The 19,627-nt window shown below is 46.7% G+C and overlaps 1 protein-coding gene across 1 annotated transcript; it reads left to right on the top strand.

Moving 5' to 3' along the window:
• The first annotated feature begins 2,267 nt into the window (after positions 1 to 2,267).
• Positions 2,268 to 17,933, top strand: Clrn3 (clarin 3). Its single transcript, XM_050137409.1, has 3 exons — positions 2,268 to 2,628; positions 11,787 to 11,966; positions 16,154 to 17,933. Exons 1-3 carry the CDS (start codon positions 2,400 to 2,402, stop codon positions 16,423 to 16,425), a joined length of 681 nt encoding a protein of 226 aa, XP_049993366.1. The 5' UTR covers positions 2,268 to 2,399; the 3' UTR covers positions 16,426 to 17,933.
• Positions 17,934 to 19,627: the final 1,694 nt, after the last annotated feature.

The raw sequence follows: 19,627 nt of genomic DNA, 5'->3' as shown, positions 1-19,627 counted from the left end.
GGAACTGGGATTGATATATGAAATTTAAAAATATTGTTTTAAAGAAAATAAAATAAGGGGGGAAAAAAGAAAATGCCCCACAGACGTGCCCACTAGTCAATCCAGTGGAGGCAATTCCTGAATTAAGGTTTCCTCTTCCCAGGTAGGACAAGTTGACAGCTGAAGCTGACTGACACCTTTTGTCCATTACATAATTCTTTCTTTTAAATCCTTGAACATTTTTATAATAGCATTTCTGATTTTTGTCTCCTGCTTTAAACATCTACATTATCTTTGAGGTGTTTCTATTGATGGAGGGGGGTGAGGATGCCTTATTTTCCCACCTTATTTTCATTTTACTGTAACGTTTATAATTTCTTGTTGTTGCTTGAAGGCAATGCTCTTGAGTGTTCTAGATGGCTTTTAGCTTTGTTAGGCTGTGTCTGTAGAAACCCCTAAACAGCTCGGGCTTAAGGAACAGTCTGTTCTGCTCCCTGGTCTGAATGACAGAGGCATCCTCTAAGAGTCTTATACCCCAGTTGACAGGAACAGTGAAGAGTTACAGCTCCATCCATCAGGCCTCTGAAACCTCACTGTCCTCACATGATGCTTCACAACCAGCCTGAGAGTCCCACCCTGCTACGGTGCAGCAGAGACATAGGCTGAAGCTGCTAGGGGGTTAGAAGGGCTTCCGAGCCACATTTATGTATAACTGGAATCTTGTTCAATACGCTCCAAATGCCCCAGAAGTCACAACCTCAATCTCAGTTCTTCAGCCAGATGTAAAGGTCCTCCTGCTTGTGTTTCTTTTTAGCAGCAGTTTAAGGTCCCTGGGCAGTAGATGAGGAGGGGTTAATGTGATGACTTGATCCATCCATCCATCCATCCATCCATCCATCCATCCATCCATCCATCGATCATCTATCTATCTAGTGATAGAAGTGTGACATCAATTACCCTCTCCTAGCTATAGCTGAACTGCCTTCCTTGCATTTTGCATTTCAATACCTATCTGATTGTTCTATGGTTGTCTGTATGCTTCTCTTTCCCACAGAAGTGAAGAGACTGAGCCTAGTGATTTGTGTGTCTTCAGTCTGTTTGCTGCCCTTATGAGAGAAGAACCCTCACCCCACAGGTAAGTAGGATATTTAAGAAGATCCGGGGGTTCTGATGTACATGTGCTATGCTCTGTAATGAAGACCACAATAAAAAATGAAATTAAAGAATAGGATGTGAGCCTGTTTATAATCTCAAGGAACTAATGGGAAACCGAGGACTGGAAATAACTATTTATAGACCATTATCTGCTGGGCCACAAGGACCGGCATAAGAAATTACAGTGGTTAGAATGAAACTAGCCCCCGTAGTCTCGTGTATTTGAATGTTTGATTCCAAGTTGGTGTACTGTTTAGAAAGGATTGGAGGTGTGGCCTTGTGGGAGAAGCTGTGGCCTTCTTGGAGGAGATATGTCACTGGGAGTGGACTTTGAGGTTTCAAAAGCCCATGCCAGACAAAGTCTTACTCTTTCTCTTTGCCCCCTGCCTTCAGTTCAGGATATAAACTCTCGGCTACTCCTCCATTGTCATACCTGAGGGCTGCTTCACCCACTGCCATGATGATCATGAACTGACCATCTGGAAGAGTAAGCAAGCCCCCAATTAAATGCTTTCTTTTGTAAGTTGCCTTGGTCATGGTGTCCCTTCACAGTACTAGAAAAGTAAATAAGACAGAGATCTCTGCAAGAATGTTTAGAGCCACTTTTAGCAGAGTACTAAAGACTGTTAATAATACGCCCTCTGATGCCATCATTTAAATAAGATGCAAACAGGATGCCATGGAAGAGGGAACTTGAAGGGCTAATAACAATAAAGTCTAAGAATGAGGGTATGTAACCTAGAAGGGTGAACCTTTCTCTTTCCACTTCACAGGACCTTGGCAAAGGTTTGAAGCTTGCTTCAGGAATCTCAGTAAAGGATAAATTAGTCTATCCTAGGTGATTCCCAACGGTGCTGGGGCCCTGTGCTGCCATCCCTTTGGGGTACAGGTCTCTATTCTCATTACTTGAGAATTCAAATTGTGTCCTCACACAGTTGGTTAACCTGGCTTCCATGGCATGATAAAGGTTATAAATTAGTCATGTGTTGAGGAAGTCCTGGAAGGACAGCCCAGCCTTTCTTCATGCTGGTTGGCTGCAGCCATAGCAACTGCTTGTTGTAGACCAAAGTTCAGTGTCTGCACATCTTTATGGCCTTGTTCGTAGTTCAATGTCCAGGAGCATAAAACTTCCAGCGAAGACACAGCTTTCACACTCACAACAGAATACTAGACTTTCTTCCTAAACACTGGACTCCAAATGATAAGGCCTCCAAATATCCTAAGTTGGTTGTTGTTCTATCCCAGGGAGCTTCTTTCCTGAGAAAATGCCTACTACACAGAAGACGTTGATGTTCCTATCTGGCTTTCTCACAAGCCTTGGCTCTGTTGTTGTCATCTGCTCGATTCTGGGGACACAAGCATGGGTCACCAGCACTATTTTCTTCACAGATGCTATTTCCAATGGTACCATTGTCATCACCTATGGCCTTTTCCGTGGTATGAGTACTCAAGATTTGAGTGAAGGCCTTCAAGAGCTGGACAAAAACTTTGAAGGTAAGTGATCACCTAATTTGAATGGGAATAGAAAGAATGGCTAAGATTCCTATAAGTTTGTATTTTGGCCAAATAACCATTTGGCACTAATCTCTTCGAAGCCCCAAGTTAGGTTACCAATTGATTAACTCATAATTTTGAAAAGGTGTTTATTATTATTTTAGACTCCTCCTCTCTGGTTATCTTGTTATTGTCAGAGTCTAAACCATTTTAGCAGCAGCTGGGCTTGAATGGTACCTATCTAGTTTATTGACAAATAAATATTTAAAGTATGTGGCAGTTTTATAGTGTTTAATAGCCAGCAAGAGCAGTATCTTAAAGGATGTTAACCATGGGTTTTGACACAGGACATCCAGCTCCATCCAGAAGTTCATAAGCACTTACATACGGAAAGTCTAAAGCAGTAAACATCAACGCCCACTCTGTATTTCCCAGCTTCTTGAACATACACTTTTGTGTTCAAAATATCTCATTGTTGGAAATAACATTTAATTTCTTATTAATCCTATCACCTACAGGAATTCCTATTTGTTCCTCATTTCTGATATAATAATGTCTATTTTTCTATATATACAAAATAAGAAACTATTGAGGATAGGCAAATGTAGCTACTTGAGTTTTATAGTTTGAGATCTGGCATTAGGGTTCTTGATATGTGAAAGTCACATTTGTACATTGTATAGCATATAAGTGGGCGTTGTGTTTTGCCATGATGCACGCAGGGTCTGTACAACTGGTTAGAGATATTTAAGCTTCTAAGAATGCACTGTCTACTACCATATGCCAATGTAATATTTGGTACCCTACTCTAGAATGGAGTTCTAGTAGGTTTATGATTTCATTAATGAAATGGTTTCCATAAATCATAAATCAAGGGCAATGTGTTTTTAACTACCAATGGGTCTTTGAGTGGTAGGAAAACCACATTTTCCCTGAGGTTTCAGCTGCTTCTCCCCTCCCCTGGTGCTGGCCGCAGCCTCTCAGGAGGGTGAAGAGACCTGCTCTACAACAGCCAGAAGCTAAGATTTCAAAGGCCCCTTTAATGATACCATTTTAAAAACCAAAAGTAGGCTTGTTTGGGAATCCTCTGGCAGATTTAAATGCTTTAAATTGGAGACAGAAGTCTATACAGTGTTGACTGGGGATCAGTTGATTCCATCTAGAGACTGATGGCCTCAGTGGAAGCCCTGAGTCTCTACCTAGCCAGGGAGGCCCAGAGAAGGACAGGAAAGGTCAGGCCTGGCAAGTCAGCCCTACGTGACTGGGAGTGAGCATGCTGCATCTGGAGATCAAGGACAGTCTCAGGTGGGATGGTGGCACAGCTTGGGGTCAGTGATATTTAGGTCCTTCCACTTAGTGTATCAACAGAGTCAGAATGCTTGTGTTGCCAGTGCCCGGTTCTCTCTGGTTTTATCCTTTAGTACTGGAAAGCCACTGTAGCCACCCCTCACACTTACAGTCCAACCTCCCATTGCTCCAGAGGGTCAACAACTACCCCACGGAGGAAGATGCTACACAGTTGCTGGTAGGCATCTAGAGGCCACTCAGGGACTATGGGATTTTCCATACATGTGACTGTGGTAAGCGCTGAGCATGTAAACGGTTCTCCCAGACAGGAAGTCATCCTTAAAACATGTATGTAGGCGGTGTTAAAGCTCTTCTGTTGCTAACCCTGTCAGCAGAATCCAGTGTTTATAGTGGGACACTCCGCTCTCCTGCAAGTAAGTCAGGCTGTCATGTGCATCATTAGTCAATCACTGGTAGCAAAATTAAATCTGTATAAAATTAAACATGCAGTGTCCTATTCAGCACTGGCAAACGGATGCTTCCCCTTGAAAAGTCAAGCGTTTTAGCTTTGTAGCTAAGGCTAGGACACACTGAAATCCTCAGGCAGTGAAGCATATCACCAGGCCCTGCTACACTTCTGCACAGGGCGGTTCTAACATATCTTGTCTATTTGGATTACACAGTTTGAAGTGAAAGAGCAGAATGGGCAATAGTGTTTGGTTTAAAGTGTCAAAACCATCCGGGCAACAATGGGTCAATGAATGGAGATGATGCCTAGTCAGCTCCCGTCAGGAACCCTTCTGTTGTGGAACTGGCCTGGCAGTGAGCTCAGGCTGGCTAGGTGGGTCCTGGTTAGTCTAATGTCCAGATAAGAGATCGTTTAGCTCTGTCTAGCCATGAGTCTTTGCTACTCCTAAAGTTCCAGCTGTATAATTTCAGCTCAAAATATCCGCTGTGTGAGTGAAGGTCTTAGACTTAGGTGCTGATAGGGTTTGTACACAGCACCTGTAGTGAAGTGTTCCCTATCCAGGGCAAGGGAAGCTCCTCCTCCTCTGCAGTGCAACACCCTGCACTCATGTAAGCCTCCACAACAGCTGGCGGTGGGGTGGGGAACACAGTGCTGTGGACTCCTAGAAGGAGTGCTCACGCTCACGAGGCTGTGCTCCCCTGCCTCCCTGGTTTGGCTCTTGAGTGCTTTATAACAGGATCCCTAATGAAGTTAACCACTTGACTCTGAGAATACCATAGGTCCTAAGGGGCATGATGTGTACTATTTCCCCAGGATGGCAGGAATGGTGAAATGTGTCACTTGAATGCGGCACCCCTCAGAAGGTGATCTCCAGTCTCCATCCTGACCAGACCAAGCTTCTTTCCATAATCACTTTGAAATTTCAGTGAGTGTTATTTCTTTTCCCAGGGCACTAGATCTCTTTGATCTTGGTCCCAAGAGACCTAGGTTAGTAGACACATGAACTCCAACAGCCGAGTTACCATGGCACTGACTCTGGCTCCGAGATGCAGTCTCCTGGATGCTGCCAAGACCCTCTGTATTTGGCCACCCATACCAATGAGAAGAATGTCAGATTCAGGTCCCATCCCTCTTGTTTAGATGTGCTATTTTCCATGTAACTATGACAAAACACCCGAGAAAAGCAACTTAAAAGAGGCAAAGTTTATTTTTGGTTCATGGTCTCAGAGGGATTCCAGCTCATTCTGGTGAGAAAGGCATGGTGGAGCAGGTTCAACTGTGATGGCAGAGTGTGAGATAGTTTCCTCACATAGAGTGGACCAGAGAGCACAAGCCAGCACCAAAGTGGGTCTAACCTTCAAAAGGCTTGCCTTGGTAATATACTTCTCATGGTCAGTATGTGTTTCTGGAAGTTTCCACAGCCTCTAAAACTGTGCCACAGGCTGGATGGAGTCTGAGCCTTGAAAACTTGAACCTGTGGGGGACATTTTAGTCAATTCCTAACATCAGGTGTGTTTGGTAAACATTGATTACCAACCTTATGGGAAGGAGCATTACCTAGGAGACAAGCCTCGGGCATTTCTGAGAGGGAGTTTCTATATTGGGTTGAGGTGAGACAATCCACCCTAAATGTGGGTGGTATCATCTCATGGATGGAGGTCTCAGACTGCAGAAAATGGAAAAGGTGAACGTATCATCAGCATCCCTCTTGGTGCTTCTTCTTCTTCTTCTTCTTCTTCTTCTTCTTCTTCTTCTTCTTCTTCTTCTTCTTCTTCTTCTTCTTCTCCTCCTCCTCCTCCTCCTCCTCCTCCTCCTCCTCCTCCTCCTTCTTCCAGACTGCATATGCAATGTGTCTAGTTGTCTCGAGCTCCTGCCGCCATGTTTGCCCCACCATGGTGGACTGTACTCTCAAACTGTGAACTTTCTGCCCTTTAATTGCTTTCATTAAGTGCCTGATTGTAGCAATGGAAAAAGTGATTAGTACACTGGATGGTTTTAAGACAGACAGTAATTCTGACTCAGGGTTGATGGTCATCAACCTTGCCTTGGTCAGATACGAGGCCGACACAAGCTTTGGGCATTACTTTCATGCCTCTTGGCAGTGGTTGCTTGAAGTTGGTTTTTTGGTGTTTGATAGCTCAGGACACAACCTTACAGATGAACACAGGCAGGTTGAGGGCAAGTGTCAGGCTCAATGGTCTCCAAGTGCTGAACTTAGGCCAAGGATCAACGGTTACCAGTGGGCTGTCACGACCTGGCTTTTCCTCTGTCCCCAGTCTTCGCTGGCTCTTATTTCTTTTCTGTGATCTCAACATTGTGGGATTAAACAGAATTGAATTAAGAAGGTAAATACAGCACAGAAACTAATTGCAAAGTAAAGAACAGATGAAGTTGATTTCTTGAGACTATGTGAAGACTGCCTACTCCCTACTCTGACTTCATCTCATGAATCAGGATGCGTTTTCTGGAGGAGGGCTGTTTATCCTTTTTCCTTCTTATAGATGTGACCACATTGGAAGGAGGAGATGGAGAGAATGGGCCAAACCAGAAGACTTAGTCAGTTTTCTCCCAAGACAACCTTAGCAATTGTCCAAGATGTTGAGGCACTAGCTGTGACTTCCTGGGAAGTCCCAGGTCTAAGATCATTCAGTCCCTGTGATGTGCACTAGTGTCAGCATCACACTGGGTCAGGTCCCTGGTGGCCAGGTGTCTGAGGGAGTGGAATCAGTCCTAGTTACTTGTGTTTCTGAAACAAAATATCTGGCAAAGGCCATTAAGGAAGGAAGTTGTTTGTTCCTGCTCACAGTTGGAAAGCACAGTCCGTCATGGTGGAAAAGTCACCACGGGAGGAGCATGTGGTTGCTGGTCATATGGTGTATGGTATCCACAGGTAGAAAACAGAAGTGGGGGAGGGGAGACGGAGGGAGGAGGGAGGTGAATCCTGGTGCTCACCACTTCTCTTAACCCAGTCTAGAAACTCCCTCACAGTCATGCAAAGAGGTTTGCTCCCCTGAGAATTCTAGATCCTATAAGTTGCCAGTATCCACCATCCCTCTCAGTGTCTATGAACCACAGAAAACAAGGCCTGGAGGTGGAGGGCAGATGGCAAGTGGGACCCGAGTGAATGAATCTTCTCCTGTGGGGATCTGGGTGTCTGAATGCCTGGCTGAGATATCTGCTGTCATCTCTGTGGCTGCCTGTTCTTGGCCTCTTTCTGAGGCCACCAGAATCAGGGCAATTAGCTCCCATTGTGATGGGACTCCTGAATCGGAAGCTTGTCCCATGAAAGAAAGAAAAAGAAAAAGAACTCCATGTCTCTGCTAATTTTCCGGGGAGGGAGCAGCTGTCAGATGCTGGGAGGGCTATTGTTATTGCACTCTGGCTAACTCTCACCAAACTTTCAGCTTAGCATTGTCTGAGTTCTGAGGCTGGAGCTGGGAAGGCAGAGCTGTCATAGGTGGCAGGGAATTCAGAAATAAGTGTTACAATGCAGCAGTTCAAATTGAGATGAATTGCCCCCCCAAGTACGTAGGAAAGTATGAGTCAGCAGCCCCAAATTAGCTCTCTTTGAAAAATCACGTCTGTTAAATCTTATTGAAAGTCAAGGCAGAGCTAAATTTGATTGTCATTTTCTTTTTCTTTTGGGGCATGCATGTCACGTGCAAGTGCTTGTGCATGGGTGTGCACACATTCACGGAAGCTGGAGGTCAGCACGCTGTGTTTCCCAATTATGTCCCATCTTGGTTTTGCTTTTTAATTTTATGTGTATGTATGTATGCTTGTGTAAGTGTATGTCCATCACGTGGATGCAGCCACTCACAGAGACCAGAAGAAGGTACAGACTCCCCTGTAATGAGAACCTCTGTGTAGGTGCTGGAAATGGAAGCTGGGTTCTCTACAAGAAGAACACTAAGCATCCTTAACTGCTGAGCCATCTCCCCAACCCCTCCACCCTACATTCTGAGACAAGGTCTTGAAGGGAACCTGGAGCTCACTAATTGATTCTACCGGACTGACGGGCAAGCAAGGCAGACTCTCCAGAGCTGGGATTACGGGCTCTGTGCCTGGCTTCTTTTTTTAAACAAGGTCTCTGGGAGGGTTGAACTCAGGCCCTGATGCCTTCAGGGCAAGCATTTCACCCACTCAGCCCTGCCTGCAGCCCTGCACAGTTGCTTCTTAATGGAATATTCCAATTGTAAGTGAACATTCACTTAGAACTGGAAGTCAGTGTGTGAGGCAGAGAGACACTCAGAGAAATCCAGGTGTTCGGGACACCAGGCGTGTTCCTCACACTTGAGTTTCTGCTCTTGGCTTAAATATTCCAGTTATTTCCTTGACTACAGGACTGCCAAGGAGAGAGAAAGCTCTTTTGTCCCCAGCCAAGTTCCCTTGAGAGCGAGGGTTTCCTCCTGACCTGGCTGCTGGGGAACAGGAAGTGGATCCACCTTGAGGTGATGAATGGCTGACACATCCACAGGGACCAGTCTGGACCTCCGGCTGGGTGTGTCTCCCTAGCTCGGCTGCTTTTTCCTATTCTTGTGATGTCACCTCCCTCCAGTTTCAAAATCAGCACATACTGAGCTAGTATAAGCAAAACCTCCTAAATATGCCATTTACATAAGAGTGTGGAGGAGCCAGAGAGAGATCCCACTTGGCTAAGTCAGGGAACGAGTGAAGCCCCAGTCCAGGTGTCTTTGGGAGCCTTGCTTAGGTTACATGGGATAGGGGATCAATCTCCCAAAGGGGTCACTGACGGAAGTCACGGGATAGCCCAGTCACCATAACGACGAGGTTTTGCCTCTAGAAGCTGAGCTTTGCCCCTGTGCCTCTGAGGAAAGAAATGCTCCTCAGTGGGGGTGGGAGGTCATGGTTCGCTCACTGCTGAGCTGGAGTTTTGCTTTTTGAGCAGTCTCTGTTCTCCTGGGATTACAAGGGATGCCTGTCAATGTTTAGCACATGCTATAGCCAAGTTCCCGTCTCTCCTGCCCCTCTTTCCTGCACATCCCTTTGCTCTTTATGGCAGTACCCCTTGCTATGCAGCAGTATCCTTGCTGCTGCCCTCAGGCCACTCCCTTCTAGGAGATGCCTAACCTGGGCTCAGTCACACACTACTCATGGAGGACTTTTGCTACCACCCAATTTTTTGATCATGCCTCCTTTGTCTAGTAGGAGGGTGTGGCAGATTTAGAAAAACAAATACAAGGACTTAAAATTTAAGATGATTTCTCCCAAACTGGGCTGAGCACATACTCTTCCACAAGGTAAATGTCAGATCCTGGGGTCCTGTGTCCGCTCAGATTATCCAGAAACACAGTTCAGTAAAGACCACTTCTTTTCATTAAAAAAAAAAAAAGGAATTACTTATTTTAGGTTTTTTTTTTTTTGCCTGCATATATATGTGTGGACCATGTGCCCATGGAAGCTAGAATAAGACTTCTTCTGGAAGCTGGATGCTGATTCTTCTGGAACTGGAGTTTACAGATAGTCGTGAGCCACCATGTGGGTTGGTAGGAATCAAACTCATGTTCTCTGCCACAGCAACTAGTGTTCTTAACCACTGAGTCCTCCCTCCAGGCCCCCATTTCTTACACAAGTCTCTCAGCCACACAGGGGCTCTTGTTTTCCTTACTAGTCAGAAAGGAGACACCCGTGCATGGTGTGCAGTTCCACAGCGGGCATCGGGAGCATCCGGAACGGGGTGGAAATCAAGGGCATGTACAGTAGGACTTGATACACGGAGAACGTCTCAAGAGTTCTCTTGGTACGGGGATAGAGAGCGGCACCTTGCAAAGAGAGGGTGATGGTGGCGAACGGTAGGATATGGTTCAGAAGAGGCTTTGCTGTTCCTCCTGTCCCACGGGAGCCAGCACACACAGCCCTAGAAGCTAAGAATCCGGGTCTGCCTGGCTACTTCCTGTTCCTTAAAGCTGTGCTGAGCTAAGGCTGTGACTGTCTCCACATCCGTGGGAACCAGTGAAACAGGAAGAAAGAGAAGGAGGATTTGACTAGTTCTTATTCACCCGTCTGTGGGGACTATGGCTTGAGTTCCCAGTGATGTTTGTTAGTGTTGCCATAGTCGGCACTAAATCTTGTTCTCTGGTGGTCTTTTCCTTGGGGCTTCACAGACGGTCTCTAAACACTTTCGTGGGAGATCCTGACATATACTGACAACCATTAGGAGCTGCACTGCGCACCTAGGAAGAGCACACCTGTCACATCTGGTCTGATGTGTGGGAGTAGAGCGGGATGTGGGGGAGCTCGGTGCCCTGGAAAATGGCTGCTAGATCTCGGAAACCCCGAGGTTCTGACAGCTCTGCCCAGTGCACCTGCATTGTGTTTTCCACGAGTGTAGATCCATTATGGAGCTTCTTTGCATTTAAGATACATGCAGATGGTATTTTGTAAAGTGCTTTAAGTTTAGAAGGAAGTTCTGCGGGGAACCAGAAGGTTGTGTTCCCAGCTGCCTCCAGTGTTGGAGTGGAGACCAGGACATGGAGTCTGGACTAAGGGAAAGCACCCTGATTTGGTCTAGCAAGAAATGGTTTCCTATCTCCACTGCTAGCTATGAGCTGGTCCCTCTCTGGTCATTTCCGCCAGCTCTTATTCTCCGGCTTTTTTCTCTGTCATCTGCTCCTGGCTCACTGAATTCTTCTAAGCCTCAGGGCTTATGGGATTCTCACTGCATGTAGATTTGCACAGTGACCCACCCTAAACATTTCTGTCAGAAGCAACTGATTCTAAGACCCAAAGGGAAGCTATGGCAATGGAATTGCCATCTATCCTACTAGCAAGGCTCGGAGGGCAGAGATTAGTGGTAAGAAAGTTGTGGGTATGAGGGACTACCCTCTGCTAAAACTTGAAAACTCAGATAAACATCCAGCCACCTTTAGTGCTGTGCTTATGCAATCAAGTAAGATCACTGACTGGTTGGCCATGAAGGATGTCGTCTCATTCCTGTGCATGTGTGTATGTTCCTGTATGTACATGTGCACTCAGTGTGTCTATGCAGATGCCCGTGCACATGTATACGTGTGCAGGTGGAGGTAAAAAGTCAACTACCGATGTCATTCTTCAGGTGATGCCCATCTTGGTTTTTGAGACAGGGTCTCTGGTTGAACCTGTAGGTCACCAGTTCAAGTAGACTGACTGTCCAGTGAGCCTTAGGATCCACCCGTCTCAGCCATCTCCCCAACTCTGAGATTGCAAGCATTCACCATCACCTCTGGCTTTTTTAGGTGGGTTCTGGGGATTGAACCTCTATGGCACATTACTGACTGAGCCATCTCCTGGTCCATGCCATCTTGGTATTATACTGCTTCCTTCCCTGACACCACAGCTTCTCTAGCTTGGCTGTACTTAGGATTTGCGTTCTGTACTGTGCATTCACCAAATGTTGCTTTAGTTCTAGGGATATTGGGTAATTCTTCCCAGAAGACTTTGCATTTGGTGGCCATCTTATTCCTGGTCCTGAGTCTGGGAACTTCCGTACTGAGCTCAATTTTCACCTTCTACAACAGCATCAGCAACCCTTACCAGACGTTCCTGGGTCCTATGGGCGTCTACACCTGGAACGGACTCAGCGGTGAGTTTCCTGAGAAGACTCATGTGCACATACATGTACACAGATACACATGCACACACAGGTGTATACTTTTGCATACCAATGCATGCTCGTGAACACACGTTGCTCTCCTTCTTACCTTCACAAGGGGCAAATGTGGACTCCAGAGATGCCTCACCTGGATGACTAAGCCACAGAGCAAGGGAGGATACCATCTGGAGCCAACACTCTTCTTGTGGGTTAGGATGCTGTGTGGTTGCTAGGTGATTTTGTTATTCCGTGGGTGGGTACCTGGGTGGAGGACAGAGTCCAGATGGGAAGTGGACCTGCTGTGACTCAGTCAAAAGACTCTCCATGGGTTTTGCCCATGGACTGCAACCCCCACAACTGTAGTGGAACGCAGAACCAGAGGTTAAGGGACTTGGTTACAAATCCAGACATAGGTCCCTAGCATCAAGGGCCCTTCCCGTCAGCCACCAGACCTCACTCACGGCCAGGGTAAACAATGAATTGCTCTTGGTTTTGCTCATGCAGCTCGGATCCAACAGAAGCAGAGGCCCCAGACATGGCCAGATGTAGAGATCATGTCGTGGGAAGTCTGTTTCTCTTCATCCCTGTGTACGCTGATTTCCCAGTGTGTGCTCTGTAGCCGCTACACAGTTGATTCAATCCTCTTAAAGGTCATTTGTCTGTACCCACCCTGAACTCCGCCAGAGGCAGCTCTAGAGGGAACGTCTGCCATTTCCCGGGAGTCAGGAGAGCATCCTGGGCCCAGTTCTCATAGACTCACACATTGACATGTCCTCATCGATGTCTGAAGCCAAGAAAGATAATCCTACCCATCAAGTTGGATAAGAACACTCAGCCCCTCAAGGCTGTAGTCTCGTCTCTTTTCCTCTGCAATGGAGAACAGGCTAACTATCCATGTATCAGAGGCCCCGCACATGTTTGCGAAGAAAAACAAGAAAAGGAGTCTGGAAAGTCACCCCTCAGCCTGCTTATGTCCAGCCACAAAGACCTAGGTTGTGGGGAGAGAGTTCCCACAGTCCTTCTGCCTCAGACATATATTCTGACACAGAGCGCTGTGAGATCAGCAGAAAAACCACCCTTAAGGGTTGTGTAAGGGCCAGATTTGCATTCTGACCTGGGTCTGGGGGAGACCTTTGGCCTTTGGGCAAACATAGGAGTTGGAAGTAGTCTTTTGTGTCCCGATGCTCAGTAAGACAGATTCTGTCCTCATATACCCTCAGACAGCCTTTGATTTTCTTTGCTTATCTGGAGTGTTACAGAGTTTAGTGAAAAACTGGTTTGCAAGAGGCTAATCCTACAGAAGCGCTTCTGTTTAGCACTAACAATGTAGCTTCCTGGCCTTTGGGAAGCTGCAAGGGAGGGCTGGTATCAGACTGACTTTAAGGCCCTGGGGCCAATGAGAATGCTACAATTCCCTGTGGAAGTAGGCTTGCCCATGTTCTCCTGGGCTGCAGGCGGTGAGCAGGCCCAGTGGGCAGAAGAGGAAGTGGATTATCTGGTTGGATTCTGATGGGTAAAAAACAGCCATAACATTGCCTGAAGCTCGTGCCCCCTGACCTCAACCTACACTGGTCCCAGTGTGGCTGGGGTTGCCCACAGGGAATTTTAAGGTGGGTGGAGAGAAGGTTGGATCCAGAGAGACTGTCACAAACTGTCTGCTATAAACATATTGTCCCTCAACTGGAGAACACAGGAAGCAATGAGTAGGTGTCATAGCCCAGCAGGGATGGGCCCTAGAGGAAGCTCATGTCCCCAAGCCTTTCAGAACAGCTCACCACTGCTATCCCCAGCCTCCTGCAGCCTTTCAATCTACAGCTCTGGAGAAGCTGTGAGACTAGCCAGGCCTAGATGCAGCCTATACTCCTGGCTACTTAGGAGGCTGAGACAAGAAGATCCTCAAGTTCAAGACCTGTCTGGCTGCGCAAAATAAAGAATGAAAAGAGGGCAGGGGTGTGGTTCAGTGGTAGAGCGTTTGCTTACTGTTTTCGGGCTTCTAGATTTGATCTCTAGTATTTCAGGAAGGGAGGGAGGGGGAGGGAGGGAAGGAGAGAGGGAGGGAGGAAGGAAGGAAGCAAGGAAGGAAGGAAGGAAGGAAGACAATGAACCAGAAGCAGTGTGGAACCCCTGGCTCCAGGCATCTGCCTCGAAGGGGCCCAGATAGGCAAGGTGTCTACATGCCAGCCCTTCCCCATGCAAATCAAAGCTCCAGACAATCCACTTTAGGGTAAAGGCATTAACCTTGTGCCCATTCCACTCCTTTATGATTAATTAAGCTTTTATAAGAAACTTCACAAGAGGAAAATGAAGGATAATGAAGGGGTGAGAGGCGCCCAGTGAGCATCAGAGGAACGGGACTTTTGTTCATGCAAATAATTAAGAAATAAAGCCATTATTTTGTGGGTGAGGTGTCTCATCAAGGGCTCCTCAAACATTCTCCACTTGCAAACCCCCCTAATTAGCTTCTCTCAGAGGACCGTTTGGGGAGCTTCCCTGCCTGTGGGGTGGGACACAACCAATGCCTGAGACTTCAGAGCTATGCACAGTCTGTGTATGTCAGCAGATGAAGGATCCCAGACAGACTTCATCCCGGGGATTCCCCTGATGTGTCACAACCCCACCTGGGCATGAGCATCCATCCTCACCCTCATCTTCCTTCCAAAGTGTTTTGTTTTATTTTTTTATTCCAGTGTTCATGGCATATGAATACCTGTCATTTGCATTACGTATTTAAAGCACACTGTTCGTTGGGTTTCAGCGTGTTCTTAGCCACTGCAGGCATCACTACCATCCTTTTCCAAATATTTTCACCAAGTCAAAGAGAGACCTTATGACTCCTGGTTACTACCTGCCTCTCGCCCACCTACACAACTGTATGCTTCCTTTGCAGAAGATACTTCCTGGTTCAAGGCTACACTTGCCTGGGCCCTGCAGAGTAGACTATCTGCAGTGGCTATCTAGTCCTTGTAGCATGTGTCCAGCCCTTGAGAGCCTGTGGCTCTCTTGCTCCTGGTGGGACTCCCCCCTCACAGTTGGGGGTGACCCACTGCCCACCCTTGCTCTTCCACCTGTGATGCTGGTGTCTTCCCACATCTTGTTTGTCCATACGCCCACCACATCCACTCTCCATCCCCTGTCCACTCACCCCCACCTCTACATCCGTCGCCCTGGGGCACAGGCTGTGTGTCACCCAGAGATAGCTTCTGAGAGGATCTGAGCCTGCAGGTTAGATACTGTCCTGAAGGATCTTTAGAATGGCATGCCTAGAATCTAGTTTGTTTCTTACGTCTTATTTTTACAGTCTCCATCTTGAAACACTGTAGAATCCAATGTAGCCATTCAATAAATGACTATGGGTTATGTATCCCATAAAGAAAATAAGGGATATTAAAAAAATGCAGAGGGGAGGCACACAGCTGGAGAGATGACTCAGCAGTTAAGAGTGACTGCTGCCCAATCCTTACCCACAAGGACCTGAGTTGGAATCTGTCCCCCTCCCCATGGGTGATTCACAAACACCTATAACACCTGCTCCAAGGGATCCGATACCCTATTCTGGTTCCTGTGGGTGACTACCTACACATATGAGTTGGAATCTGTCCCCCTCCCCCATGGGTGACTCACAAACACCTATAACACCTGCTCCAAGGGGTCTGATGCCCTATTCTGGTCCCCGTGGGTGACTACCTACGCTCACACAGATGCATGCTCATATACATATTTAAATAGTTAAAGTAACTTTAAAACATGTATCACAAGGACGGGTAGATGGCTCAATGAGTAAAGTGATTGCTACAAAGAAACAAGGAGCTGAGTTGAGATCCCAAGCAACCAAGAAAAAAAGTCAGGCAGAATGGTGCATATCAGTAACCATGTATCTGGGTGGGCAGGGACAGGGGGAGAAAAGAGGGATCTCGGAGGCTTGCTGCTGAAACAGGGAATTCCAGGTTCCGTGGGAGTCTCTGCCCTCTCTGCAAAAATAAATAGATAAATAAAAATAGAGAGTAGTAGAAAAAAAAACACCTGTGTTTTCCTTTGGCCTACACGTATGTGCATATACATGTATGCACATTCAGACCCCTACCACAGCAAGGCACATACATGCATGCACACATGTATGGGCAAAAATAATGTTAAGAGTGCCTCCTTGTGTCATTTATGATGCTCAATCTTCTTTCCAGCACCCTTTGTGTTCCTGACCATGGTACTGTTCGTGGGGAATACAGAGTCCAACCATCTCTCAGAAGAACTGTCCCACAAGCTTTATACAGATATCACCATCAAGACAACAACCCACTCTTACGGATACTCATTTTGGCTCGTTCTGCTTGTCATCCTTCTGAATATTGTCACTGTGGTCATCATCATTTTCTATCAGAAGGCCCGATACCAGCAGAAGCAGGAGCAGAGGAAGCCGGTGGAATATGCTCCCAGGGACGGCATTTTATTCTGAGTCCTCTGTCTCTTTACGTTTGCACTGTCTCTGCCAGTAGTAACTGGCTAGCTCCTGTGGACAATCTGCATGGCAGTCTGCTGCGATACCTTCTGTAACCATGACACCATGTCCTTCCTAGATGATGTTTGCACGTTTCTCCACGGATATGCACTGGAAAGAGTTTTCTCATGAGGGCAGGGAAGTGAGTGGGGAAGACTGTGGTCTAGAGGGCTCCAAGAGGGGGTGGTCTGGGGCCTGTAGGCTCTTTTCTCCTGGATTGCTATCCACAGTAATAAAAGTCTGAATTTTTTTGCCTTCCCCGTGACCAACTTAAAGGACTGCAGCCCCCTGATTTGGGCCTTAGGAAGGATCAAACATTTCACTCTTCTATAGGAACAAAGGCATTCTGAACTTGTTTTTCCGGAGTCAAGAGTTGGATATAAAAGGATAAAGGATGGAATGACCCTGTGCAGGCTTAGTTCCTGTAATGAGGGCTTGATACATGTAGAATTCAGGCCTTAGGAAACCCAACATGAACAGGTTAGATGTGAAATATAGCCCCTGTGGTCGGTTTTTCCAGCAGACAGACAAGCAACAAAATGGGGAAGGCACAAAAAATGTAATCTGCATGAGTTTCCAATAAGGTATTCCCTTTGAAAAGCTCACTGAGAACCTTTCAGCCTTGACTATTTCACAAGTTGCCAGATAGGACTGCAAAGTGACCCCTTTTCATGTGTTGATGGATTTGTGAAGCAGTAGCTCTGTGACAAGGACTGGATCTTATGAAGTCCTCAAGGGTACATGGCCTTCAACACTCAGAGCTGTGAGCTGGGTTCCTACAGTGGGGGCAGCACCATGCTGAGCCCTCACCTTCGTGGAGTTTACTGTCAGGCAGCAGTTGAGTCCGACATTTAATGAACACTTACTTGACTCCAGTTAAATCAGTTGCTTAGGGTGGGGGATCTTCCACCCATTGTAGAGCACCAAAGTGCCCAGCATGTTCAAGGCTCTGGGTTCCATTTCTTGTTCTGCAAAAATGAAACATAGAGTTACAAAATTGTGCTTTGTGTTTTGAAGGGACAATCTCAATCACACTCCATCTTGAAGGCCTGCTAATTCAAGACTACTCTTATCTATTAAATTATTAAAAGTTTAGTGTACTTTATTTCCTTCGTGTGTGCAGATGTGCATAGGCTATGATGTGTGTGTCTGTGTGTGTCCTTATGTGTGAAGATCAGATGACAAGCTTCGGGAGTTCATTCTCTCCTTCTACCATGTGAGACCTGGGGATCAAACTCAGGTCATCAGTCTTGGTAGCAAGCACATTTACCTATTTAGCTGTCTTGTGGACCTTCTATTAAATTATTACACAATTTGGATTTGGGCAACAATGACTTAGTGAGTAAAAGTGCTTGCCATCAAGCCTGATGACCCTAGTCCATTCTAAATGACCCACAAAGTGGAAAGAAAGAGCTGACTTCTGCAAGCTGTCCTCTGACCTCCATTCATAAATTGTGCTATGTGCATGCCCATAGCCATAACCATACTTCCCTATACAAGACCAAAATAAATAAATGAATATAGGATTAAATAAAATGCATAATGACTCATCATTGTTCATCTAATTCTTTGATATATATATCTTTGGTTTTTGAGACAGGGTTTCTCTGTGTAGCCCTGACTATTCTGGAACTTGCTCTGTAGGCTAGACTGGCCTCAAATTCACAGAAATCCACCTGCGTCTACCTTCTGAGTGCTGGTATTAAAGGTGTGCACCACCACTCAGCTGGAATATATTTTTAAAATATGATCATAAACATTGAACATACTTTAAACTCTGAGCTTAAAAATAATGGCATTCTTTGAAGGTCCAGGTTTTCTGTTGGGAGTTTGATAATGTGACCATGTAGTGAAGAGGAGACAGATGTGGGTAAGAAGACCCAGCAACAAATGGATAAATAGGGCCTCCCATAACTGGTCAGCTGTGGGAGTACTGCAGCATGGAAAATCACTGCGTCCTTTCGCCTTGGCTTCTCAACAGCACTGGGTTTCCCTAGGAAACAAATGGCCTTACTCCTTATATGGCATATGGCCTTTCAGGAACTTTAATGGTCTGTTCTGTCCCTTTAAGAGGCAAGCCATACCTACTCCCTCCCCCATCCAGTGAACAAGCTGATCTTCAGCTTCTAGTCTGAGTCGTTCCTTTTCCATCTCCCTCTTGAAGAGGCAGCTCTGTCTCTCCTTTCTCCCCACTTCTCCCCTTTCCCCCTTCTCTCTCTCCCTGTTCTTCCCCCTTCTCTCCTTCTCTTCCATAACCCACTAAATAAATATCTAACTTCAATCTGCATGGTGTACCTATCCATGTCTCTGTCTCTCACCTGCCACATGGCTCCCTGCCCAGGACCAGACCAGCAATATGGTCTCATGGTGTGCCCATCTATCTGTCTCTCCTCGTGGGACTGGCTGCCCCATTGAAGTCTCTCACCCACCATGTGGCTCCCTGCCTGGGACTGGTGGCCTGCTGCAAACCACTTGGGGAACTGTGCCATCCCTGCCTGGGACTGGCTGCTCTCAGGACCCACTGCCCACTGCCTGCCACCACTTCGGGAACCTGAAGTGTGGTCTCATGGCTCTCTACTTGCTGCAGTCTCTTGGGAGTCTGCAGAATTTTACTTAAACCATAACAGGAATCACTTCAAAGGTAGGAATCAGGTGAATGGAAATTTGCTTTACAAAGAGAGATGAAGTGAGGTGCCCTTACTGTGTGTGAAGGTGGAAGGTGATGAACTTACACATATGTTCAGTGAATCTCCTTAAGCAAGGGCCAAGCACTACTCTGTCACCGGAGGATCTACTGAGGCCTCCTCTTCAGCCACAAGAGCTAAAATGGAAAAAGTAAAATGCTGCAGATCCCCAATAGCTGCAGCGGCAGAAACACTGCAGGTCCACATGTGGCAGCAGGCAGCGCGTCCCGAGAGCAGCCAGTTCCAAGCAAGGATGGTGCAGTTCCCTAGTTCCCTGAGTGGCTGCAGTAGGCCACAAGGAGAGACAGACAGATGGGCATGCCATGAGACCATGCCACAGGTCTCCGAACAGGGGCAGGCAATGGGCCCCAGGGCAGCCAGTCCTAGGCAGGGATGGCACAGTTCCCATGCTGAAAGTGGCTGGTCCCAGGTAGGCAAGCTATGCAGAGTGAGGTTGGATATTTATTTAGTGGATT

This window comes from Alexandromys fortis, unplaced genomic scaffold, assembly GCF_014885135.2.
Source record: "Alexandromys fortis isolate MF-2015 unplaced genomic scaffold, M_Fortis_MF-2015_v1.1 scaffold_3, whole genome shotgun sequence".
Lineage (NCBI taxonomy): Eukaryota > Metazoa > Chordata > Mammalia > Rodentia > Cricetidae > Alexandromys > Alexandromys fortis.
Note: the sequence above shows the minus strand (reverse complement) of the source record. Positions and strands in the feature narration are given on the sequence as shown.

What these genes read in the sequence shown, in the direction of transcription:
- Clrn3 (XM_050137409.1), top strand. Translation starts at nt 2,400, where the DNA reads ATGCCTACTACACAGAAGACGTTGATGTTCCTATCTGGCTTTCTCACA. An exon ending in GCTGGACAAAAACTTTGAAG is followed by an intron (nt 2,629 to 11,786) that starts GTAAGTGATCAC and finishes ATGTTGCTTTAG; the next exon opens with TTCTAGGGATATTGGGTAAT. An exon ending in CACCTGGAACGGACTCAGCG is followed by an intron (nt 11,967 to 16,153) that starts GTGAGTTTCCTG and finishes TCTTCTTTCCAG; the next exon opens with CACCCTTTGTGTTCCTGACC.